Genomic DNA, 26681 nt, shown 5'->3' with positions numbered 1-26681 from the left:
TTTTATTCAAAAATTTTATTAGCAAGTTAGTGGGGAGGGGGGGCCACGGAAAGGCAAAATAAAAACAGAATAAACTAGTTGTCACCAGGATAGGAAGAGTCTTTTAATAGGGATACCTGCCCTACAACAGGGACACAGCCTGCAAAAAAATCGACCCTTCCCTACGTTATCCAAAGTAAATTTAGCCGCAGTTCCGTCTTAGCAAAACAGTTCAAACTGCACAACCCATGGACAGTAAGCAGAAGTTATTTAACGTGTTAAAGTGCTCTGAACTTTTCTCAAAGTACTTTATTGCTTTATTATGCTCATGTCCCATTAGCTGAGTAGACCTTCGTCTAGGTCAGTGGTCCCCAAACTGTGGCCCTGGGGCCATATGCGGCCCTTTGCCTGTGTGTATCGACACCACCCCCCATTGACTTCTCTGTCACATCCAACAACGCCACCATCAAACCCACCCCGCAGGCCAGAGTACTTGGTGTCATTCTGGACTCCAACCTATCCTTCCAGCCCCAATCCAATCTTTAACAAACTCATGCAGACTCCACCTCCGCAACATCGCCAAAATCCGCACGTTCCTAACCCCAGAAACCACTAAACAGCTCATCCACTCCCTCATCATATCACGACTCGACTACTGCAACTCCCTCCTCACTGGCCTGCCTCGCCACTGGCTATCCCCGCTTCAGTCCATCCTGAATACGGCTGCCAGACTCATTCACCTTTCCAACCGCTCCATCTCCGCCACCCCCCTCTGCCAATCCCTCCACTGGCTTCCGATTGCGCAACGGATCAAATTCAAAATCCTAACGCTGACGTACAAAGCCATCCACCATACTGCCCCGAACTACATCACCGACCTAATATCCAAGTACCACCCAACACGCACACTCCGCTCCTCACAAGACCTCCTTCTCTCTAGTTCCCTGGTCTCCTCCTCCCATGCCCGCCTCCAGGACTTCTCCAGGGTGTCACCCATCCTCTGGAACTCCCTGTCCCAACCCATCAGATTATCACCTACTCTCCTCTCCTTTAGGTGCACCCTGAAAACCCATCTCTTCAGGGAAGCCTACCCCACCCCCTGCTAACTTGCCGACCTCCTCCACTCTTCCTACCACTCCATCCCCCACAGCTATCTCCTCCTGTGCCACCATCCCCTCCCTCCTAGATTGTAAGCTCGAAAGAGCAGGGTCCTCGATCCCCTCATGTTTTGATTTGTATTGGTATTGTTCTGTCACATGTTCTGTCCCCCTTTGTAATGTACAGCGCTGAGCGAACTATTGGCGCTTTATAAATACTGTATTATAATAATAATAATAATCCAGCCCTTGGGGCACTATTCCTTTCACTGAGACACTATTTTGCCAACTGACACCAATGTTGGTACACCATTTCTCCCAGGGACACCAATAATGGGGCACTATTCCTTCCACTGTGGGATTTAAAGATGAAATGATGCCCTGGGAGGGACATTTTAAATGAAGCTCCGGACCATTTTAAATTCCAATTCCTTCCAAACTGTGACACTGGGACCAGATGTGGCCCTTTGCCTGCCTTTATCCAGCCCTTGGGGCGCTATTCCTTTCACTGAGACACTATTATGCCAACTGACACCAATGTTGGAACACCATTTCTCCCACCAACAATGGGGCACTATTCCTTCCAATGATACCATCAATGGGGCACTATTCCTTCCAATGATACCATCAATGGGGCACTATTCCTTCCAATGATACCAACAATGGGGCACTATTCCTTCCAATGATACCATCAATGGGGCAGTATTCCTTCCAATGATACCATCAATGGGGCAGTATTCCTCCCCCTAATACCAAATGTGGCAATGTTTACACCCACTGATGCCAGGAAAATGTCCACTGCTGCTGGCCAAAGTCCGGCCCCCTAAAGTCTGATGAACAATAAATTAGTCCTTTGTTTAGAAAGTTTGCAGACCCCTGGACTAGGTGCTAGAGGCCATTTTGTGGTGCAATTGCAGTACTGTCCGTATCCACTAAGGCTAGTTTGAAAAACAAGTTTGAAATGCACAAAATACATAGAAAAACTAAAATGTGTACATAAAAACTTTTTTTTATATACAGTAGTTGTGTAAAGGGGCTTTTGCAGCACAAACAGTCCATATTTCAGAATTCTGCTCCCGAAATTAATATGGCTGCCTTATCTGCTCATGGCAAAGGTTTTTTTCAGTTTTAATATCACGTCTTTATTTGACACAGTTGCTTGTTCTTGGTCTTTCAATCTACTGTGTCTTCAAAGTCTAAGTAAAAAATTTGGATGGACAGCAGAGACGCAGGAAAATGTGTAGTCATTTTGTATGGATAAGAGCGTGGTGCCAGCTCCAGTCGCCCATCTTTAATTTAAACAATTGTCTTTTCCTGTGGCTCATCTGGGCATTTAGGAATTTTGGCAGCCCCAGACCTCCAGGTGCTGGATGTGAAAGTTCTCCTCACAAAGTGGCGGGTTGTCAAAGGTCTCACAGTGCTCCGTCCGCCCGATGTTCAGATCTGCGTCAATGTTCAAGGCCTGACCCCCACCACCACCTGGAATGGAGCAAACAAGAATGATTGGTCAGCTGGAAAAAAAATATTCGAAAGACAACAGAATTTACACTATACAGCCAAAGGTATGTGGGCACGTGGCCATCACACCTACATTACAATGTTCAAGACCTGACCCCCCACCATCACCTGGAATGGAGCAAACAAGGAGAATGGTCAGCTGGAAAAAAATATTCTAAAGACAACAGAATGTACACTATATGGCTCAGGGTATGTGGGCACGTGGTCATCACACCTATATTACAGTGTTCAATGCCTGACCCTCCACCACCACGTGGAATGGAGGAAACAAGGAGAATGATTGGTCAGTTGGAAAAAAAATATTCGAAAGGCAACATAATTTACACTATACGGCCAAGAGTATGTGGGCACGTGGCCATCACAGCTACATTACAATGTTCAAGGCCTGACCCCCCACCACCACCTGGAATGGAGCAAACAAGGAGAATGGTCAGCTGGAAAAAAAATATTCCAAAGACAACAGAATGTACACTATATGGCTCAGGGTATGTGGGCACGTGGTCATCACACCTACATTACAGTGTTCAAAGCCTGACCCCCCCCATCACCACCTGGAATGGAGCAAACAAGGAGAAGGATTGGTCAATTGGAAAAAAAATATTCGAAAGACAACAGGATTTACACTATATGGCCAAAGGTATGTAGGCACGTGGCCATCACACCTAAATTACAATGTTCAAGGCTTGACCCCCCCACCACCACCAGGAATGGCACAAACAAGGAGAATGATTGGTCAATTGGAAAACAAATATTCAAAAGACAACAGAATTTGCACTATACGGCCAAGGGTATGTGGCACGTGGCCATCACATCTACAACTGTATGGCCAAATGGATGTAGCCATGTCTCAGGTGTTTCCAATTAATGGTTGTGTCAGTGCCACAGCATACTAAGACATTTTACAGAAGTCCTTCTCAACCGTCAAAGAAATTTTAGATCAGTTCTTCTCAACTTTAACATAGAGGAGCCTTTGACTTTCAGGTCTTGAATAACACCTGGTAATATCTACAGCTCAGTACACTTTGGTTGAACGATACGTTGAGATATAAGGATAAAAAAAAAAATTTTTGGGTGCTTAGCACATTTTAAACCCAAAGCCGTTCTATATGACAAAAAAAACGCAGTGAAAATGTAAGTGTTCTCTCACATTGGTGGTAAGTAACGAAATGTTCACTCACTAGAGGTTTGCATGACGAAAACATTTGTTTTGTTTTGGAGCAATACGTTAAAGTAGAACTATACTGTAGACAAAAAATGTTTTTCCGGTTTGGATAGCGCAAGGAAAGGTTATAACCCGCCAGATTTGTTTTTTTTTTTCCATCTGTGTCCCATTGGAAAGATTTCCATTCACTTCCTGTTTCATAGCCAAACAGGAAGTGAGATGAAATCCCTGCAACTTAAGGGTATTCTTTGGGGACTCCCAGGTTCCCCATTGGAAGATTTCTCCTCTATTATTTTTCTGGGGACAACCCAAAATGTGGGATTTTTTTTCACTTTCGATGATAATGGTAAACAGGACAAATAGGATGAATCGGGGCACAGACAGCAATAAAAATCTGACGGGTTCTAATCCCTCTCCACTCTATCCAACTCTAAAAAAAAAAAAGGTTTGCCTTTAATCATACTTTAAGTAAATAATTTTATTTCATCGTATTTGTTATGCTAGAATGACTTGTTTTTGGTATTTGTTTTGTATATTCGGATTCATTTTGTACGTTCGTTGTTCCGAATTGATTCATACTTTCAGAAGTTATTTTGGAAGATTGGCTTTATTAGTTTTAATTTGTTAATTTGGGAGATTACTTATACACTCCGAGTCATCCGTGCGAGTCCAGCCCACAAAACCAATGGAATGAGATGATTGAATGATATTGACTGGAGTAGCAAGTGGAATAAAATTAATTGTGGATTCATTTGTTATGGTATGATTTGGAGATTCTAATGGATTCACCTCCATCCAACGCAAACACAATAAATATGAATCATTTTATTTCACTTTTATACCTTACTGTGCTTATTGCAATATGTGTCTATTTCATATGTGCTGCATTTTTTTTATAATAATGAATTATGTTAATGCAAAATAAAAATTAAATGGAGCCAAATCAATTTGAATCATTCGTTAGGTCATTATGTTATTTTGGATGCTTCAAACATTAACAAAAGGCCTAAACTATCGCATCATGTCATCCAAATAAAACAAATGGATATGAATTAATTTATTGTTCCATTGTAATTAATTTTGCATTCGTTGAAGTTCGTTACTATTGAGATTCGGAGATTTGGTTATATCTGAATCTCCAAGTAGTGAAAATTTTGGCCAAATTTCAATTCCATAACGAAACGAATCACACATGTCTATCACTTACATTGGTGGTCAATGAAATGCCCCATTGTACTGGTGGTCAGTGTCATCTTATCATGGTGGTCAATAAATGCTTCCCTACATAGTTGATCAGTGTGTGAAGGTCAGTAGAAAAATACTCTTTACTGATAGCTTTAAAAAAAAATTGGTGGTAGTGGTTGTTTATCTGAGAATCAGAAATTGCTCACGAAACCCCTACCAACCCTTGAAGCAACTCTAGTTGAGAGACTATTTCAGACAGCTCTCACTTCCAACCTTGAAGCAACAGTTATGGAAAGGCCAGCTTCAGCATGACTGTGCCACTGTGTACAAAGCCAGCTCCATTAAGACATGGGTTGACCAGTGTGGTGTGAAGAAAATGGAGGGCAGACCTCTCTAGGCTTGAGTCGTGACCTTAAGCCTTTTGAACATCTCTCGGATTATTTGGAACGCTGATTTTGAATTAGGTCTTCTCGTTCTAACATCAGTACCTGACCTCACAAATGCTCTTTTGGCTGAATGATCATAAGTTCCCACAGACACACTTCACAAACTTGTGGAAAGCCTTCCCAGAGAAGTTGAGGCCAACATAGCAGCAAAGCAAGACTAGCTCCATAAAAATGTCCATGGGTTTAGAATAGATGCCCTGATGCCTTCAAAGGAGTCTGTCTATAGTCATCCTCTTAAGTAGCCCTGGGAAGTAGTGGCTGCTACCTGAAAAGTCAAGCTCTGGGTTTAGAATAGATGCCCTGATGCCTTCAAAGGAGTCTGTCTATAGTCATCCTCTTGAGTAGCCCTGGGAAGTAGTGGCTGCTACCTGAAAAGTCAAGCTCTGGGTTTAGAATAGATGCCCTGATGCCTTCAAAGGAGTCTGTCTATAGTCATCCTCTTGAGTAGCCCTGGGAAGTAGTGGCTGCTACCTGAAAAGTCAAGCTCTGGGTTTAGAATAGATGCCCTGATGCCTTCAAAGGAGTCTGTCTATAGTCATCCTCTTGAGTAGCCCTGGGAAGTAGTGGCTGCTACCTGAAAAGTCAAGCTCTGCCACCTTCCCCATGCCTCAATGCAATGTGATGAACTTCAGTCACAAACAGAAAAGCACAAGTTGCATGGGAGGCAGGTCGAGAGTAGCAGTATCGCAGGGGAAAAAAAGAACAATAAATCGAGAAGCACAAAATATTGCATATAGTGAGCCGCAGAATGTAAGTTAATACAGTATGGTCCCACTGGCATGCATATGTTCACTTTCAGCAACAATGTTATGAGCTCTGTAAAAGGGTCGGCCCAAAAAGATGATATGTCAGTTGAAGGTAGAGTCTAGGAGGTTTAGTTTCTTGCTGGTTTGTTATGTCTTTGGAGGCCTGCAATGGCAAGATCTCCCTTGACATTATTTAGGTCCACCTTGGTGTACCATTTGTTCCTGACCACCTTGGTTTGCCACATGTTCCCATCAACATCGGTTTGACTTGTTTTCATGTCCTCCGTGGTATGCAGATGTTCCCACCCACACTGCTGTGCCACATGCTCCCACCCACCTTGATTTGCCATGTGTTTTTGCCTCTCTCTCTCTCTATCTACACACACAATGTGTGCCCCCCATCTTGCTGTATCATCTGTTCCTGCCCATCTTGGTCTTCCCACCTTAGGGTCCATGTCTAATTTTTGCATTCTCAGGATATAATCTAACAGATAGATGGCATCGCTGCTTCAAATGTGAAGATCTGGGAGAGTGAAAGCTGTACCATGTGTTCCTACTTATCTTGGTCTTCCCACCTTAGGGCCTATGTCTACCACTTGCATTCTCGGGCTATAATCCAACAGATAGATGGCATTGCTGCTTCAAATGTGAAGATCTGGGAGAGTGAAAGCTGTACCATGTGTTCCTACTTATCTTGGTCTTCCCACCTTAGGGCCCATGTCTACTTTTTTCATTCCCTGGATATAACCCAACAGATAGATGGTGTTGCTGCCTCAAATGTGAAGGTCTGGGAGAGTGAAAGCTGTTCCATATGTTCCTACTTATCTTGGTTTTCCCACCTTAGGGCCCATGTCTACTATTTGCATTCTCTGGATATAACCCAACAGATAGGTGGTGTTGCTTCCTCAAATGTGACGATCTGGGAGAGTGAAAGCTGTTCCATGTGTTCCTATTTATCTTGGTCTTCCCACCTTAGGGCCCATGTCTACCATTTGCATTCTCTGGATATAACCCAACAGATAGGTGGTGTTGCTTCCTCAAATGTGACGATCTGGGAGAGTGAAAGCTGTTCCATGTGTTCCTATTTATCTTGGTCTTCCCACCTTAGGGTCCATGTCTACTCTTTGCACTCTCTGGATATAATCCAACAGATAGATGGAGTTGCTGTCTCAAATGTGAAGATCTGGGGAGTCACAGCAGAAATCCCACCTCTGGAATCCCCAAAAGAAAGAAGAAGCCACCAAGTAGCCTAACTCTCCAGCATCTGCCATACACTAAAATACTGCTTTTTTTGAGGTCCAGCCCTTTAACACCACTACAGGTCATACTGCAGGAAACACATCTATCCAAAATGGTTCTCCTAGTCCTCTTTTGCCTGGTATGTGTTTTTGCCCTCTATAATGGTTTCCACCAACCTTACCTATAATAAAACCTTGGCTGTTGCCAGACATAAACATGGAGGCTGTTTTGGAAGGCAGCTGGAAGTGACGTACAGACAGGAATGGAGATAATCGACTTGGGTTTCCTTCCACGGGGACAGTCAAAAAGTTGGAGGACTGTGAGGGGCTACTGGGCGCAGAGAACATCATAGGTGAATGAGGACGCTGAGGGGGCGGAGGGAGATGGGCACCATGGGAGTAAGAGCGAGGTCTGGAGCGTGGGGAAGGTGGGGCTACCTTTACCATCTCTGGCTTCTTCACCACAACCCACTCGTACCTCTCCATTTCTGGGTGGATCTGGGGAAGAGAAAACAAAAACTGTAAATCTAATATGTCTCAAAAGACATTTTAACCTTTTCACGCCAAGCATACGCAATATGCGGCCTCTCAGTGGCTGGGTCTTGACACCAGGGGCGTACTGACCATTTGGAAACTCGGGCACTGCCAAGGGCCCGGGGTCAATAGGGGGCCCCATGAGATGCCCCTGGTACCTTTTTCATAGGCTTTTTTGAGTTTGGGCAAGGACACAGGGGCCCCATGATCCCCTATTGCCCGGGGGCCCCATGAGTTATCAGTCCGCCCCTGCTTGACACCGAGTGGCTGCATTTTTGCATACCATTGATAAAGAAACAAAAGAGTGCACCCTGATCGCTCCCCATGTGTCGGCGTCCCACGGAAAGGTCCCGATCTCTCCTTGCGATCGGAACCTTTCTGATCATGTAACTGCCGTGACAGCCAATCACGGCGGTCACATGACACTAAACCCTGCCCTGCCTCCCGGCATCAGAAACCCCTTAAAGGGCCGGGAGGTGCCGGCGTGAAGGGGTTAATGAAACACACTACATTCCCCCACACTTCCTACAATGAATGACATTTAAATCAGTTAAGAACTTTAAAGAATTTCACTAAGCCAAATTTTTACCTAAAAATAAAAAGCAGGCAATACAAAATACAAAAACAGTGCATTCCATTAAAAGTACATCTAGTGGCCATAATGCATTAATTACTGTGCAATAGTATTAGGCAGGTGTGAAAAAAATGCTGTAATGAAGAATGCTTTCAGAAATAGAAGTGTTAATACAGTAAGCCCCTGACTTACGAACGAGTTCCGTTCCGGGAGAACGTTTGTAAATCGGATTTGTTGGTATGTCTGACAAAGTGAGTCTTATACACCTTTGACACAAATATACAATGTAAAGCATAAAAAGAGATAAACACACAAAAATACTGTAAATAAACAATTTTTACTTTTATAGTTTACTTAAAATGGTGGTACAGTACAGTACAGTACAGGGGCGGACTGACAACTCATGGGGCCTCCGTGCAATAGGGGATCATGGGGCCCCTGCGTCTTTGCCCAAACTCAAAAAAGCCTATGAAAAAGGTACCAGGGGCATCTCATGGCCCCCTACTGGCCCCGGGCCCTCGGTCAGTGCCCAAGTTTCCAAATGGTCAGTCCGCCCCTGGTACAGTACCACAACTGGCATATAGTGGAAGAGAGTTACTAACTGGAGGAGGGAGGGTAAGTGGGAGATGGTGGAGCTGAAGGATCATCAGCAATAGGAGATGGAGGGCAGGTGGGAATTTGGCTCACACCTGATGTTGATGGAGCTGAAGGATCATCAGCAATAGGAGATGGAGGGCAAGATGGAATTTGGCCCACACCTGATGTTGATGGAGCTGAAGGATCATCAGCAATAGGAGATGGAGGGCAAGATGGAATTTGGCTCACACTTGATGTTGATGGAGCTGAAGGATCATCAGCAATAGGAGATGGAAGGCCGGTGGGAATTTGGCTCACACCTGATGTTGATGGAGCTGAAGAATCATCAGCAATAGGAGATGGAGGGCAGGTGGGAATTTGGCTCACACCTGATGTTGATGGAGCTGAAGGATCATCAGCAATAGGAGATGGAGGGCAGGTGGGAATTTGGCCTACACCTGATGTTGACAGAGCTGAAGGATCATCAGCAATAGGAGATGGAGGGCAAGATGGAATTTGGCTCACACTTGATGTTGATGGAGCTGAAGGATCATCAGCAATAGGAGATGGAGGGCAAGATGGAATTTGGCCCACACCTGATGTTGATGGAGCTGAAGGATCATCAGCAATAGGAGATGGAGGGCAAGATGGAATTTGGCTCACACCTGATGTTGACGGAGCTGAAGGATCATCAGCAATAGGAGATAGAGGGCAAGATGAAATGTCACTCACATCTGATGTTGACGGAGCTGAAGGATCATCAGCAATAGGAGATGGAGGGCAAGATGGAATTTGGCTCACACTTGATGTTGTTGGAGCTGAAGGATCATCAGCAATAGGAGATAGAGGGCAAGATGAAATGTCACTCACATCTGATGTTGATGAGGTTGACAGGTTTTTTGATGGATTCAATTCTCTCTACCCTCTGGAAAAATGGATCCAGTGATGTCTGAGTAGTAGCTCTTTTTTTCTCATCATAGATGACTCTGTAGCACTGGATGGCATTCTGAACAGCTGTTGCAACCTTTGTGTATCGTTCTACATTGGGGTCCTGTGCCTCAAAAACTAACAGTGGCTCTTCAAGTAAGCCAATCACACGCCTCCCTGATGGTATGGCATGATGGATAAATACCTGCCTGTTTTTCTCAGCATTGAGGACACCACTGATCCTAACCAAATCTCCAACTCCATTTGCAGAAATGCAGCTCCAAACTTACAAGCAACCTCCACCATGCTTCACAGTTACCTGTAGACACTCATTATTGCACCACTCTCCAGTCTTTCGCAAACAAACTGCCTCCTCTACAGCCAAATATTTCACATTTTGATTTTCAGTCCAGACCACCTGCCACCATTTTTCTAAATCCCATTTCCTATGTTTTCATGCATAGGACATGGAAACAAGGCTAAGCGACTCAACTATGCATGAAAATATAGGAACTGAGGTGCAGAAAAATGGCAGCAGGTGCTCTGGACTGATGATGCCCAGCAATGCATACTGTATGTGCAGCATGTGGGCATTGAAGCCCACCCTCTTGCCGCCACACATATGTGTTACATGGGAGGCAATGGGTTAAGCCAGTGTTTCTAAACCTTTTTCAGTCAAGGCACCCTTACAAATTATGGACAGGCTTGAGGCACCCCATTCTAAAATGTGAAAAACTATTCTAATAGTTTTATATAACACAGCAACATCCACACATGTAGGACACCCAACATTAGAGGTGATTTATTCTTCCAAAGCAAATACACTTTTTCACACTGGTACTGACTAGTATTCCATTGTTTCTCTTCTCCCTCAGTTTTTTTCCATCACTGAGCTAATGTGACCCCAGCACTGATGGAGAGGGGCGGGGGAGAGTCAAACTAGGATGCTGTGCAGGCAGATGACATCCTCCTTATCAACTGATGATGTCATTGGTTGTTAGGATACTGGCGGCTAGAAGGTCGACATGGTGCACAATGAAAACCTGTGACTTTGTGTAGCTAAAAGGCGGGCTCATTCCACCCGCTGGCTTGTATACAAGTTTTGGGCAATTTTTAGACATTTTGCCAAGGCACCCGTGAAGAAACCTCAAGGCACCCCAGGGTGGTTGAGAAAGGCCGGGTTAAGCTATCTATAGACTGATTGAAATTCATCTGGTCCAGCATGAACTGTCCAAATTTTGTCAGAATACAATATTCCACATGGGGGATTCCTTCATCCACCCCATGTCCTACAACACTGGATGTAACCTGAAGTGCTGATCATGCAGGATATGCTTCTTCTAGGTATCTCAAGGCTTCATTTTCAACTTTGACTGCGACATATACATATACAGTATATATTTAAATACAAAAACATATTTTCAGTCTCCTTTATCTACATCTGGGACAACTTACAGTGAACACAAAGCATTCTCCAGTACCGAAAAAAGTGGCCACTTGTCCACAGCATTTCCTCCGTTCATTCCAGTCAGTAGAGAGGTAGGCTCCGCACACCTGCGAAACACACAGAGAGATACCATCTTCAGATCTCTCCAAACAGAAAATATATGAAGTATTCTTCCCTTACGGCCCTTCACATGCATGCGTTACCTGCATTTACTGCAAACCAAGTTGTCCATAAATAGTAGTGGGCAACGCACCCGCACTGCTGTATACCACAACATACATCCCGTGACTGCGTTACTAAAAATTGGACACGTCTGATTTCGGCTGTGTTATGGTGCGTTGGCAGAATAGACTTCCTTAACTTAACATGCATCTGTGAACACTACACAACACTACCATAAAGGGTGAATGGGTCCTTAGATGTCCATATGAGTGAAAAAAATGGGCAGCCATATAAGGGGCTTGTGATTGGCTATATGTTGGTGCCAACAGAACAGGTCCCTGCCCCGGGTCCCTCTCCTGCTAGAACAGCAACCTCCTGCTGAGGCTGTAACCCCCCAGTTCATGACAGAGACCTCCTCCTGATATTCCTGGCTGTTAAACTTTAGATCCCCTAAGGAGGGAATGTCCACACACAAATAGGGCTGCTGCACTTTACTGGTGGTACTTGAAAGATGGCAGAAACTATCACATCACATATTGACATACTCTCCAGGGTCACTTGACAGTATATTTTTAATTATATTTAGTGGACGGTCCGCAGTAGTCATATGTGAAAGCTTTGTGCAGCACGTTTTAGTAAGCTGTCTTCCCTTAAACAGTCTCTCTCCACTTGGGGTCATTAGTACTCATTGAGATGGGATCTCTGCAGTCGCTACACCCCTCCCCATACCCTCCAGGGGGATAGCTGCACTCCAGGGAACTCTTGGCCTGGCTAAAAGGTCTTTTGCAACCCACCCTAGCCCCCACCTACGTAAGAGACAGGATGGCTACAGCTGACTCTTCTGGATGGGGGTCTTCCAGCCTCCAGCCGTGTCCAAGGCCTTGACTTGTTGGCTACATCTGCCTGATAGTGAGGTCTCTGGCTCCCATGCGCCAACTGCACTAGGGTTCCTCTCAAGCTAGCTTATAACTGGACTCTGACTAACCTATTATATCACTACAGGAGGGCTCTAACCAGGGGTGGACTGACAACTCATGGGGCCCCCGGGCAATAGGGGATCATGGGGCCCCTGTGTCCTCGCCCACACCCAAAAAAGCATATGAAAAAGCCAATGAAAGGTACCAGGGGCATCTCATGGGGCCCCCTACTGACCCCGGGCCCTCGGGCAGTGCCCGAGTGCTTGAATGGTCAGTCCGGCCCTGGCTGTAACTAAAACAGGCCTAGCACCTGATGACACTGCTTTCTGTAACCAGACACTATTTTGCAACAGAGGCACCTAGCAGAAAACTAGCTAACTGCACCTGCTTACACAGCACAGCGACAAAGTGGTTGGACGTTTCTTTTCTACACCAAGGTCCCAGATTTATTTCCCAACAGGATCCCTATTTGTCCTTATCTGGTGTCACCGTTTCAGGTTGACTTCCACCCATAAAGGGGCTATCATGCGTATGATGGGATTTTGAGAGAAACCCAACAAAGATGAGACCGTACAAACTCCATATACACATCAGTGGTGGGAACAAAACCCAGGAGACAAGAAAACCAGAGAACATGGTGGATAAACACCAATTCTTTGGCAGAATTACTGTCTGCAGAATTTGTTGGCACTAAATTAAAAAACAAAAAGTAAATAGAGGTGTAATACTCACCTTTCTGGGACCTTACCACCATTACAGAGCTGCTGCCTCTGTCAGACCCTTTGGTGTTCAACACTTCTGGGACTGTCAGATGTCTATGTTCCGCACCACTTACTGTGGTTCCTTCCTCTGACCTTGGGTCCTGTACTGATGTGGGGGTTGGAGGAAGGAACATGAGGTGGAAAACACAGGTATTGAACAGTCCCCGATTGCTGAAGATACTGACGGAAGTTGCAACATAGGAGCAGAAGGACAGAGAGGCGCATATAATACATCTTCTGTTGAAAGAAGCTTTCCTTGAAGAAGTTTATCCAATCTCCCCATCACAGTCATGTACCCGTGACCAAAAAAAAAAAAAAGGGACAGTTTGCACATAAGCCAGTTAACCTTGCAAGTAGGGTAGTGGATTTCTAGAGAAACCCAACCAAGACAAGATCATACAAACTCAATGTAGACAATGTAGACATTATCTGGGGGGAGAACCAAACCTAGGAGACCAGAAGACCAGAGGACACGGTGGATAAATATCAGTACTATGACTGTTTTACTGTCTGTATAATTTGTTGCCACTAAATGAAAAAAAATCAATAAAAATGTTTTAGTTATGTGTAGGAGCTCTTGATTACCTTGCTTGTAGTTGTCTTGATGAGCAAGACGGTAGGTTCACACCCTTCACAGCGGGAATAAAATCTGCAATTAGATATACAAGTATCACTGTTTCTGTTCAGGTAGGTTTCCAAGGCATCATGGGAGTGGAAAAGTGGAGCTTGTATCAGATATACACTATATTGCCAAAAGTATTTGGATGCCAGCCTTCACACGCACATGAACTTTAATTGCATCCCCGCATTCACTATATCCGCTCTCCCCGGACCCCGCATTCACTATATCCGCTCTCCCCAGATCCTGCATTCACTATATCCGCTCTCCCCAGACCCTGCATTCACTATATCCGCTCTCCCCGGACCCTGCATTCACTATATCCGCTCTCCCCGGACCCTGCATTCACTATATCCGCTTTTCCCAGACCCCACATTCACTATATCTGGTCTCCCCGGACCCCACATTCACTATATCTGGTCTCCCTGGACCCCGCATTTACTATATCCGCTCTCCCCGGACCCTGCATTCACTATATCCGCTTTCCCCAGACCCCGCATTCACTATATCCACTCTCCCCGGACCCCGCATTCACTATATCCGCTCTCATCAGACCCCGCATTCACTATATCCGGTCTCCCCAGACCCCTCATTCACTATATCCGCTCTCCCCGGACCCCTCATTCACTATATCTGTTCTCCCCGGACCCCGCATTCACTATATTCACTCTCCATGGACCCTGCATTCACTATATCCGCTCTCCCCGGACCCCGCATTCACTATATCCACTCTCCCCGGACCCCGCATTCACTATATCCGCTCTCCCCGGACCCCGCATTCACTATATCCGCTCTCCCCAGACCCCTCATTCACTATATCCGCTCTCCCCAGACCCTGCATTCACTATATCCGCTCTCCCCAGACCCCGCATTCACTATATCCGCTCTCCCCGGACCCCGCATTCACTATATCTGCTCTCCCCAGACCCCTCATCCACTATATCCGCTCTCCTCAGACCCCGCATTCACTATATCTGCTCTCCCCGGACCCCGCATTCACTATATTCACTCTCCACGGACCCCGCATTCACTATATCCGCTCTCCCCGGACCCCGCATTCTCTATATCCGCTCTCCCCGGACCCCGCATTCACTATATCCGCTCTCCCCAGACCCCGCATTCACTATATCCGCTCTCCCCGGACCCCGCATTCACTATATCTGCTCTCCCCAGACCCCGCATTCACTATATCCGCTCTCTCCGGATCCCGCATTTTCTATATCCGGTCTCCCCAGACCCTGCATTCACTATATCCGCTCTCCCCGGACCTTGCATTCACTATATCCGCTCTCCCCGGACCCTGCATTCACTATATCCGCTCCCCCCGGACCCTGCATTCACTATATCTGGTCTCCCCGGACCCCGCATTCACTATATCCGCTCTCCCCAGACCCCACATTCACTATATCCGCTCTCCCCGGACCCTGCATTCACTAAATCCGCTCTCCCCGGACCTTGCATTCACTATATCCGCTCTCCCCAGACCCCACATTCACTATATCCGCTCTCCCCGGACCCTGCATTCACTATATCTGGTCCCCCCGGACCCCGCATTCACTATATCCGCTCTCCCCGGACCCTGCATTCACTATATCCGGTCTCCCCAGACCCTGCATTCACTATATCTGGTCCCCCCGGACCCCGCATTCACTATATCTGGTCTCCCACAGTACACACAACATGGAAATGCAATTATTTTAGTAAATATAAACTGCTAAATATCTTTTCTCATCAGCAGTATATAGCATTCTTGTGACTTCTATCAGTGTCCAACAGAGCACTGATTAAAGCTTGTAGGCGTTTTCATTCTCTTCTGACTGTCCAATGAGGCTGCAGGACCCCTGACCCTCTGTCTGGACAGTGCTGATTGGCCCTGTGCTAATCACATGCACCCTCCGAAGAAAAGAAAATACTCTCTAGCAATACAGACCAAATTGAGCATGTGCAGCTTGCATCCAAGGCTCTGTACTAGCAGTAGATGGATTGTGGACAGTAGGAGAAGGGGAGGATCAGAGAAGACAGGATCAAACAGACTTTTTACACAATGCAGAGGATTAACCCCTTAGGTCCCACAGTGAGTATAAAAAGCATCCCTTACTGCATACACAGACTGATTGTACTGCTGTGGGTTTAGTGACACTTTAACTGCTGCCAGTTTTGACCAATCCAATGCCCAGTCATATCCTCAAAACAAGCCCCAAAACATGCAGTAATAATAATAGTGAGCGCTCTCTGTGATAGCAGCTGATACACTCAGGTAACCACGTAAAAACCTCTGGTGCAAAATAAATACAAATAAAGTGCAGCACTGCACTTTATTTGTAAGCCCCAAAACATCACAAAAGAAAGAGGATCCATAGGATCTACATCCTCAGGACATCTACGTGGACGAAACGCATAGGGTCGGGGCATGGCGAATTCTTATATGCAATTGTAATATCTCCCCTTGTGAGCACGTATTTATTTATTGGCTTGGTGATAGTGCGCTATGGATCCTCTTTCCTTTTTGTGGTAGTTTGGGGCTATTTCTGAGGCTACGACCAGGCGTTGGATCATTCTGAACCAGTAGCATACATTTGCACAATCATTTGGTGTCATTTGGGGGGGGGGGAGTGCAGCGTCTTTGATCTACGTTTGTGAGATTAGTTTCATGCTTCTCTTTTGCATCATTTTTGGAATAATTTCTAAACTGTGCGCAAAAGTGTTATTTTTTTACGCAGAGATCACTTTTTACGTGAAAACACAAAATGGCAAATTAGTACAGGAATCAAAACATTTACATTTTGGCGGTAAGGGATTCTTCACACTAGCAGTTGGGAGTGGTAAAACGCTGCGGTCGAGTCATGCTTTTATTGCCCCCCACCACCACCACCTCGCTCTTTAGCTGCAGAGGCAGCGACCGTGGCTGTTTTTGCTTTGGAGAAAAAGTTATGCAGCCCTTAGATATTTGACCACTGACCTCTGTAAGCTGTAGCCATGTTCCAGCGTAGAGAAGAGCAGGACAGGGGGGTACAAGGAAAACCGTTCCGGTATCCAGGACCAAACCACCCTCATTTCCTGAGCTGTGACAATTTCAGAGCTGAAATTCGAGATGTCCACTGACATATGCGCAGGCTGCCTGCCGAGAGATACAACATTGTGATTACATGATTATCGGGGTGGCAGGACTGTGCCAACCTCAGCGTAACATCTATATACAGTACAGGAACGCAGAATAAAATGAGCCCCCCCCTGCACGCGGGACGATTTGATAACGCTGGTAATGTTAGCTGTGTAAAGTCACGTTAAAAACATGAGGTATTCAGCTTTTCTTTGCGTTTTTGCATTAGCGTTTAGCCACGTTTTTACGCATTTTCGCTTTTTAGCATTAGAGCATTTTTACAGCTAAAAAACTTCTCTAGAAATCCACCAGTTCTGGGGGGTTTTTCCAGCCAAAAAAACATTGATTCCAGTCTGTGTGTGTATGGATACATAGGATAACATGCTGGGGGGGGGTTTACTGCATGTAGAAAAAAACGCCAAAAGCAAAAAACAGCCGCTGTCCTCGTGCACACTTGATGTTTTTACAGTGGCTGTTTTTTTCTACAGTCAATATACTGTATATGTACTAATGCAGGCCATAGACGGGTTGAAAACCGTCCATTTTAAAAAAAAAACAAAACAAAAATTGGTCGTTCAATAGGCCGACGTTACCACCAACGGTAAAAAAATCGGCCGATTTTCATCCCGTCTACGGCCGGCATTTAATTACTTCTGTCACTGCAGAGAGCTCTGCTATTATATTTGACATGAAAAAGTCTTGCGGTTGCAACAATGTATACAAATGTATTTATTCAGATACAAATGGATACATTGTTGCAACCGCAAGACTTTTTCATGTCAAATATAATAGCGGACTGGAATTCTTATTCTTCTTCTTCTTCTCTTTCTTCTTCTTGCAGGTCACGGCTCATGCGCAGATTTTTTATTGGTAAAACGATCGGCCGATTTGCCCATCATTGCCGGGAAAATCGGGCAATCGGCTGATTTTTTTCCAACTTTACCAATAAAAAAAATGTGCAAAAACTCAGAAAAATGGCTGACGAATTAACCCACTAACTGTGCGAAAATCGGCCGATTTTTTTTTAGGCTGAAAAATCGCCCGATTTTCGACCCGTCTATGGCCTGCATTACAGCCTCTAATTCCCTGGTATAGCAGTTGCGCGGGGAAACTAAACATGACTGTTGAGCCCAACAAGTTTAAGGCTGCATGACACACCGTTTATCTCTAGGTGAAAAATATACAGTATACAGTATATAAAAAATTCCACCTTTCTAAATATAAACTGCGCTCAAAACAATAAAAAAGTGAATAACAAAATGATAAAACTATATATAGCTGCTACTTTCTATTGTGAACAAAAATTGTAACAAAAAATAATATTTTGGAATAACAAATATAAATGCAGCGCTCACGCAACAATAAACATAAAAATGTGTATCTTTCCACGCGTTTCGGAAAGCGCGCTGCAACCACGGGTCACTCTTGCAGGGCCAATAACTGTTAATGGTACCCAAAGGTAGCAGACATGCGTTGCATGAGCTACAAGCACACCAAAATGCCCTCTGAAAAAGGCCCATCGCTCCGCGAACGAAAAAAGGTTCTGGAGCTACTTTGGGGCATTTGTCACTAAGGGCAGTCCCTTCAAGTGAATTGGCTGCCCTAGGTGTGACACTTGTTAATGTGTGAAAAAAGAAAAAACTTAAGTGGGAATGTGCTACACTCAGGTGTGAATGGGGGCTTAGAGCAGTGCACTCCAAAATCAGCTCTCAGTAAATCTATGGGCAGCACAGTGGCTAAATGGTTAGCACTTCTGCCTGGCAGTACTAGGGTTGCAGAGAATCTCTGGCCGGGACCCGGTCATCAACACCTGTAGAAGGCAGTGGCAGCATGGGGTAGGGAGATGCACGTGGGTGCCCCCCTACCCAGAAATACAAAATCACATATATATATATACATGATTTTGCGCAGCCCTGCTTCTCTGTAGCAGTAGTTCTGCTATGGGGCGGTTGGGAAGCAGTTAACCCAATATGTTTGTTAAACTTCAAATAAAATCTGCATAAAACAGCGTACCTAACTACATACCAGGGGCGGACTGACCATTTGGAAACTCGGGCACTGCCAGAGGGCCCGGGGTCAGTAGGGGGCCCCATGAGATGCCCCTGGTACCTTTTTCATAGGCTTTTTTGAGTTTGGGCAAGGACACAGGGGCCCCATGATCCCCTATTGCCCGGGGGCCCCATGAGTTGTCAGTCCACCCCTGCTACATACTGTACATTTAGCCCGGGTTCACATACATGCGGTGCGGCATATCGCATGTGATTCGCACAGGAACCGTGCCGCATTCCAGTGCCAATCACATGTGATTTGTGTGCGGTGCGATCGGAGTCGTACATTTTGTATGTCTCTAATCGCACCGCACCCGCAACAAAAATGTGCAGGACCCTTTTTTGTGTCCGTACTAGAATCAGATCGCACTAGAATCAGATCGCACTAGAATCAGATCGCACTAGAATCAGATCGCACTAGAATCAGATCGCACTAGAATCAGATCGCACTAGAATCAGATCGCACTAGAATCAGATCGCACTAGAATCAGATCGCACAGGTATTCACACCTATCTGATCTGATTCTGCAAATCGCACCGCATTTTGCGGACCGCTTTCAGGGTGTTGCTAACTTAACATACACCCCCGCAGTGGAACGCATGAACGGGGAGCGATTCTGATGCGGTGCAGAATGCGCACACAAAACACTGCGAATTCCGTAACCGCGTCAGTGTGAACCCGGGCTCAATGTCATTCCATCAGCGATGACCGTGATAAATATTTTATCATCAGCATGAAGTATCTATTATCAGGTCATTACGCATCACACATAGTTACAAAAGCTGTAATAATTACTGTTTATAGAGACACAGTAACTATTGATGGGACGTAGCACCCCCCCCCCCCCCACCCCCACCCCCCTCCTGCATGGCCGCACTGCGGTTCCCTACTTGTATTCAAGATACTGATTGTATATGATGACAAAGAAGAAATTCATTCCATTTTTTATACGGTCTGGACCAGGGGCAGACTGACAACTCATGGGGCCCCCGGGCAATAGGGGATCATGGGGCCCGTGTCCTTGCCCACACTCAAAGCACACCCAAAAAAGGTACCAGGGGCATTTCATAGGGCCCCCTACTGACCCTGGGCCCTCGGGCAGTGCCCGAGTGTTCGAATGGTCAGTCCACCCCTGGTCTGGACTTTCTACTAGAATGCTCTCTCACCCCCTCCCTTCTCAAGGTTTTGGGTCCTTTCACACGAGCGGACACACGGGGTCCACCTGTCCGTTTTTCAGGCGGACCTGATCAATCCATTCATAGACTTCTATGGACCGGTGGGTGTCAGCGGCCAGGGCTGCTGTTAGAAACTACAGGGCCTCATACAGCAAACCTGACGGGGCCCCTCCAGCAAAAGAAACACACAGTTTCCTATGCTTCAGTTCTAAATGAAAACAGTGAGTGATTGTTGCAAATCACTCATTGTGTTCATTGAGGAAATGAAGGGGCTGGTCAGGGGCGGACTGACAACTCATGGGGCCCCCGGGCAATAGGGGATCATGGGGCCCCTGTGTCCTTGCCCAAATTCAAAAATGCCTATGAAAAAGGTACCAGGGGCATCTCATGGAGCCCCCTATTGACCCCGGGCCCTCGGGCAGTGCCCAAGTGTCCAAATGGTCAGTCCGCCCCTGGGGCTAGTAAATGTGACATATTTACGGGCCCTTCCCCCACTCTCCATCCTGAAGGATTCTGTTGTGTGCTTGCAGATGCCAGTGGAAAGGAAAGGAGGGAAGCCGGAAGTACTGTGGGGGCACACAGGGGAGCTTGGGCAGCAGGGGGAAACATATGGTGCACAGGGAGGGTGATGGTGTGGCAAGGGGGGCAATTATTGGAACCGATCCCCCGTATGGCTCTTTCTGCAGCAGCTGAAAGCCAGAGGGAGGGAGAAAAGGAGAAGCCACCTTCTCTGCCCACATCTGATTCAACCAGCTGCCTGGACCCCCCCGCTGGCCTGGGCCCTGTACAGGAGAACTAGTGGTACCCCCTTATCTGCGGCCCTGTCAGCGACTGACACTCACCATCATCCGATCCGATCCTGCACACCAAAAACAGACAGATGGGGATCCGTTCCCCATTCATCCAGCAGATCGAATCAGATGACAATCGGGGTGGAAATGGACTGGCGGTCCTGTTTTCATCCGTCCATCCCATTGAAATCAGTAGGCTGTGTCTGTGTCCGCTCTGCAGCAGCAAAGCGGACACAGACCTGTCACCTGCCTGCTCATCGGGGATCAGCGGAAAGATCACCCAGTGAGCAGGAGGATCCCACTGATGGATCCGCCCCATCTGAAAGGGGCCTTAAGGTTTGCAACTTTTAGTCCTCATGCACACGGGGCGTTTTTACAGCGGCTGTTTTTGGCTTTTGGCGTTTTTGGCGTTTTTTTCTACAGCCAGTAAACCCCCCAGCATGTTATCCTATGTGTCCATACACACAGAGACTGGAATCAACGTTTTTGGACAGGGAAATTTTTTGGCTGGAAAAAAAACAGAACTAGTGGGTTTCTAGAGGAGTTTTTTAGCTGTAGAAACATTGCAACGCAGCAAAAGGCAGTAAAATGACACAAACCGGCGTTTTCGGATGTTTTTTTGACCCTAAAAATTTTTTGGGGTCAAAAAAACGCTGAAAAACGCAAATGCGGAAAAAACACTGGAAAAAGCTGTTATTGGCGGCAAAATGCTGCTAAACGGTAATGCAAAAACGCTGTTATTAAACGTCCCTCCAGTGTACATGAGATCTAAGAGATAGCTGGTAACGTGAAATGTGACATTATTCTATTTTCTGGTTTTTAACCTCCTTAGCGGTTTTCCCGAGTGTAGCTCGGGGTAAAATTTCTATACCAAGAGCGGTAACATCGAGCTACACTCAGGCTTACCATGCGGCGTTGCTCTGGGGGTCCCTGCAGCACTTACCTTGTCCTTCGCTCCCGCGATGTGTCCCCTGCAGCGTCCCCGGCCATCTCCTCCGGCCGATGCCGGCATCCGGCTTCTGTGTTTCGGTCCCTGTGACGTCGGGACGTACGGGCGCCGGAACCGGCGGGAAATTTGAAATTTTTAAAAAATGTCATTTTTGCTGTCATTGCTGTTTCAATGCATTTGTCCCTACTGCTTTGTCCTGCGCCCTGCCTGCATTTTGAATGTTCTTTCTGCCTGGAAACTTAGAAAAAGCATCCCTTTGCGTCAAAAGCGGTTTTAGAACAGCGATAGTAAATCAGAACCACTTGCAGAATTGAGTGATAATGATTCGTGGGGGAAATTCATCATCAGACACTGAAAACGATTTTGCGACTGAGCTCAGTGATGTGCGAATTTGCCTCTGTATTTCACATTTCAGTGTTTTTGGTTTGATTATATTATTGAATTAAATTTATTATTATATTATTATTTTTTATGATTATTTATTAAATTATAATTTATGATTTCGTGTTTCAAATTTTATCCTCCCCGGAATGTTTACTAGACTCTTGTTCGGACAGATTTCAGTGAGTTATTCCTAAAAATTACAGCCTACAATAAAAAAGTACATATTTCCATGCAAAATATTACCGCTTTCCGCACAAAAAAATCGGAAAGAATCATACCGCCAGGGAGGTTAATACCATCTCACACCACCCCTTTTCTTATCTTGTGTATAAAATGCAATAATAAACCCAGTAGAATGGATAAACTGAAAGAGCTGGGTGTCTTGCAACATATTTGTTCTCTGCAATTGCATTTTTTTTTTCTAGCATCTCAGCCAGAAAAATCCATAATAGTTTTTGACGCACCAGCCAGGAGTGGCCAGAGTCTCCTTATAGGCCACTTAGGTAAGTTGACTCTAACTGGTCATCACAGAGGACAAGGGACCACTCTTTATGTCTGGAGGAAAAGAGATTTAATCTCCAAACACGGAAAGGTTTCTTTACAGTGAGAGCTGTGAGAATGTGGAATAGACTCCCTCAAGAGTTTGTTCTGGCCAGCTCAGTGGATTGCTGTAGGAAAGTCCTGGATTCTTTCTTGGATACACAGAAAATAACTGGATATAATTTATAGGGAAAGTTGATCCAGGGAATATCCGATTGCCTCTCATTGTCCAGCAGTTAAAATTTAGAAAACAAAAAGGGTGGTGCCCCCCCCCCCTTCCATACTAAGCCCTTCGGGTCTTGTATGGATTTTGAGGGGAGCCCCTACATCAACATTTTTTTTTTAATTACAGCTGCGCTGGGATGACAGTTCCTATATGCTGTGATGACATTACAACGGGCAGGGTCACTTCTGCCCCCTTGTGATGTCATCATATGCTGTTATTGGCCAAAGCATTGCAACTGACCTTTGATCAGGTGCATTGCTTTGGCCAATCACAATGCACTGTCAGGGCACAGAGCATTGTGGGGCCATGGGTGGACTTACAACTCATGGGGCCCCCAGGCAATAGGGGATCATGGGGCCCCGGTATCCATGCCCACACTCAAAAAAGGATATGAAAAAGGTACCAGGGGCATCTCATGGAGCCCCCTACTGACGCCAGGCCCTTGGGCAGTGCCCGAGTTTCCAAATGGTCAGTCCGCCCTGTGTGGGGTGCAGCGGGCGAATAGCCCCTTTGTGTGTTCACAGCCAGCGTCGACATCTAGCCCATCTCTAGTGACAAACCCACTCTAGAGAGATTTCCTCTCACAGGAATGGAAATCTGCCCAATGGGACAGAAAGAACCCCGGTTCCCAACTTGAAGAAAAGTTTGGGCTTCAGATATATATTAATTAAAACTAGCAGGAAGGATCTTGTGTACATGAGTGTCTGACCTGAAACAGAAAGCATGGTGCTTTTAGCAAAACTCAGATCGCTAATGGGATGAGTTTACCAACTAGAAATTCAAACAATGCTTTTCAGAACCTTTGAGAATGCTTCACAAAGTTAGGAAAAAGCCAATGTACACAAACACTGAGTACAAAGGAGGAACCTCGAGGAACAGAGAATTTCTGATGAGCGTATCATGATTTTGTCTGTTAATGGAATACTTGGTGGACAGCTAATATTCCACGTACCTTGGCTGCATTACAGTAATCCCACTTTGGGACAAGGCTTTCCTGTTGGCCATGTGCAACAGCCAGATCTCTTTGTGGGTGAAAAGTCGAATGCTGAAAGCTTTATCTAACAGCTTCTCCGCACAAACATATTGGGAGATGTTCTTCACAAAATTCTGGATGTCGGCCCTGATGTCTTGTCCTACATAATCAGTTTGGAGTTTGTACTGTTTGAGCAGAGCTAGAGCCACTCGATACAAAACTTTGTTGCCCTCAAGAAGAAAAACGTCAAAGACCCTAATGGCATACTCAAAGGGTAAGTCACCAAAGATCCATGTTTGCCAGTCAGAAAAGACTTCTGCTGAATTTTCACTGTGGGTGACGATTAACTTATGACCAGCTTGACAATATTTCTTGGCCAAGTCACCAAAAGTCATGCTTGAGGCTTCGTAGGACAAGAAGCTTTGCTCAATGTAAGACTTGTGTGGATCAGTGCAGGAGATGAGGTGGCAAGTCTTCTCGAAACACTCTGCCTCATCTTCACTGAAGTGCATCAAGAGCGCCACCACTGCCGGCAAGGCAGGGGAATAGGTGATGTCTGGATACTGATTAGCAATACAGATCAGTACCTTCTTCACAGCCTTCTCTCCTCTAGCATTAAGGCAGAACATGGGCAGAAGACATCCATCCACAAAATCTGGCAAAGGATGGTCAATTGTGCCATCAGGACCGAAGAGCCTCTCGGCTACATCATGATAAACCTTGGCATTCGGTGTGAATATCCGGCAGCTGATGTTCTTGGTGATCTTATTGTAGGCCTCTGCTCTCAGGGTTCGATGGCCAGTCCAAGTACCTTCTCTGGCCATCCGCTTTAGTTCCTTGGCAGAGAAGGGGATTTCCAGATGTGAAGGACTCTTCTTCTGAGGCTTGGTGGGGAACTGATCCCAGTCCACAAAATGCCCACAGTCAGCATAGGAAGAAGTGTCAATATCCCAGGCATCATCTTCTGGGGTAACAATGATTGGTGGGGAGCAAAAGTCACTCATACCTGTCCAATGGGATAAAAATAGAAACATTATTCATATACATAAAATTAGTACTTATTTCCGCCATATTTAATGATATGAACCCAAACTGTATGACATTTAGTTTGCTAAAGCATTGTGATGTAAATAAGTGCCTTGTTTAATCTTTCAGAAAAAAAACTTTCATCCACTTCCTGTCTACATGTGCTCACTCCAGTTAAGCATCATAGCTCTGGACCGGCTTCATAATGGTGACAATGGTGGACCATTCCCACCCAATGTTTTGGCATGGCTGCTTGCCCCCATCAGAGGCACATGGGACACAGTGACAATATAGGAGCATGATGGGGGGAGTAGTTGTCAACCCATAACAGGAAGAGTAAGAGCAAGGAAGGATCTTCAAGGCAGGATACATCGAGTGGCTGTACACCAATCATCTGTGTTAGTGCTTTAACCCACGAAAGGTCTTCCAGTTATGGATCTATATGAGCACAGAGTAGCAAGAAAACAACATCATTCTGCCATTGCATATGACATAATATTTAAAGAGACCCTGTCACCAGACTATTCAACAGAGATCTTCCCATAAGATTATATGCAGTTAACATATTTTTTGCATACTATTTACCTGCAAAATCCTCCCTTGTGTAGACATCCAAAAGCCCCAAGACTGCTACTCGGCATCACCGTTTTCAGGAAACGAGTGCAGCCAATGTTATTCTTCTTTTTGTTCAGCTGCTGCTCATTCCCGTGCAGCTAATGCTCATGCACATGTACTAGCACAGACAAGCGCAGGCTAATATCCAGCATGCACGACACTTAGGCGCATATCTTCCCGCATTGGTGCCAAGCTGCCTATTTAAAGGAGACTCTGCTGTGTACCAGTCACTGGATGTTCTTCAGCTTCCTTTGATCCGTGATCCTGTGTTCGTGTTTATAATGACTGATCTTCCATTGCTGACCCTGCTTGCTCCTGACCCTGTTATGTGGATTCTGGATTCTGACCTCGGCTTGCCTTAGACTACTCTCTGCCTGATCTCCTGGTGCTGACCTCGGCTTGCCTTAGACTACTCTCTGCCTGATCTCCTGGTGCTGACCTCGGCTTGCCTTAGACTACTCTCTGCCTGATCTCCTGGTGCTGACCTCGGCTTGCCTTAGACTACTCTCTGCCTGATCTCCTGATGCTTACCTCAGCTTGCCTTAGACTACTCTCTGCCTGATCTCCTGGTGCTGACCTCGGCTTGCCTTAGACTACTCTCTGCCTGATCTCCTGGTGCTGACCTCGGCTTGCCTTAGACTATTTTCTGCCTGATCTCCAGGTGCTGACCTCGGCTTGCCTTAGACTACTCTCTGCCTGATCTCCTGGTGCTGACCTCGGCTTGCCTTAGACTACTCTCTGCCTGATCTCCTGGTGCTGACCACGGCTTGCCTTAGACTACTCTCTGCCTGATCTCCTGGTGCTGACCTCGGCTTGCCTTAGACTACTCTCTGCCTGATCTCCTGGTGCTGACCTCGGCTTGCCTTAGACTACTCTCTGCCTGATCTCCTGGTGCTGACCTCGGCTTGCCTTAGACTACTCTCTGCCTGATCTCCTGGTGCTGACCTCGGCTTGCCTTAGACTAC

The 26681-nt window shown here is 45.9% G+C and overlaps 1 protein-coding gene across 1 annotated transcript; it reads right to left on the bottom strand.

The window, feature by feature from the left end:
- Nucleotides 1-25079, bottom strand: LOC149429050 (TBC1 domain family member 24-like). Its single transcript, XM_089666778.1, has 6 exons — nt 24055-25079; nt 16848-17006; nt 13855-13918; nt 11438-11536; nt 7554-7869; nt 1-2555 (listed from the first exon to the last, which is right to left on the bottom strand). Exons 1-6 carry the CDS (start codon nt 25077-25079, stop codon nt 2410-2412), a joined length of 1809 nt encoding a protein of 602 aa, XP_089522904.1. The 3' UTR covers nt 1-2409.
- Between the last annotated feature and the right edge of the window lie 1602 nt (nt 25080-26681).

The sequence above is a fragment of the Staurois parvus genome, unplaced genomic scaffold (genome assembly GCF_062004578.1).
Source record: "Staurois parvus isolate SC_StPar_1 unplaced genomic scaffold, SC_StPar_1.0 ptg002841l, whole genome shotgun sequence".
NCBI lineage: Eukaryota > Metazoa > Chordata > Amphibia > Anura > Ranidae > Staurois > Staurois parvus.
This window is presented reverse-complemented; position numbering and strand designations above follow the sequence as displayed.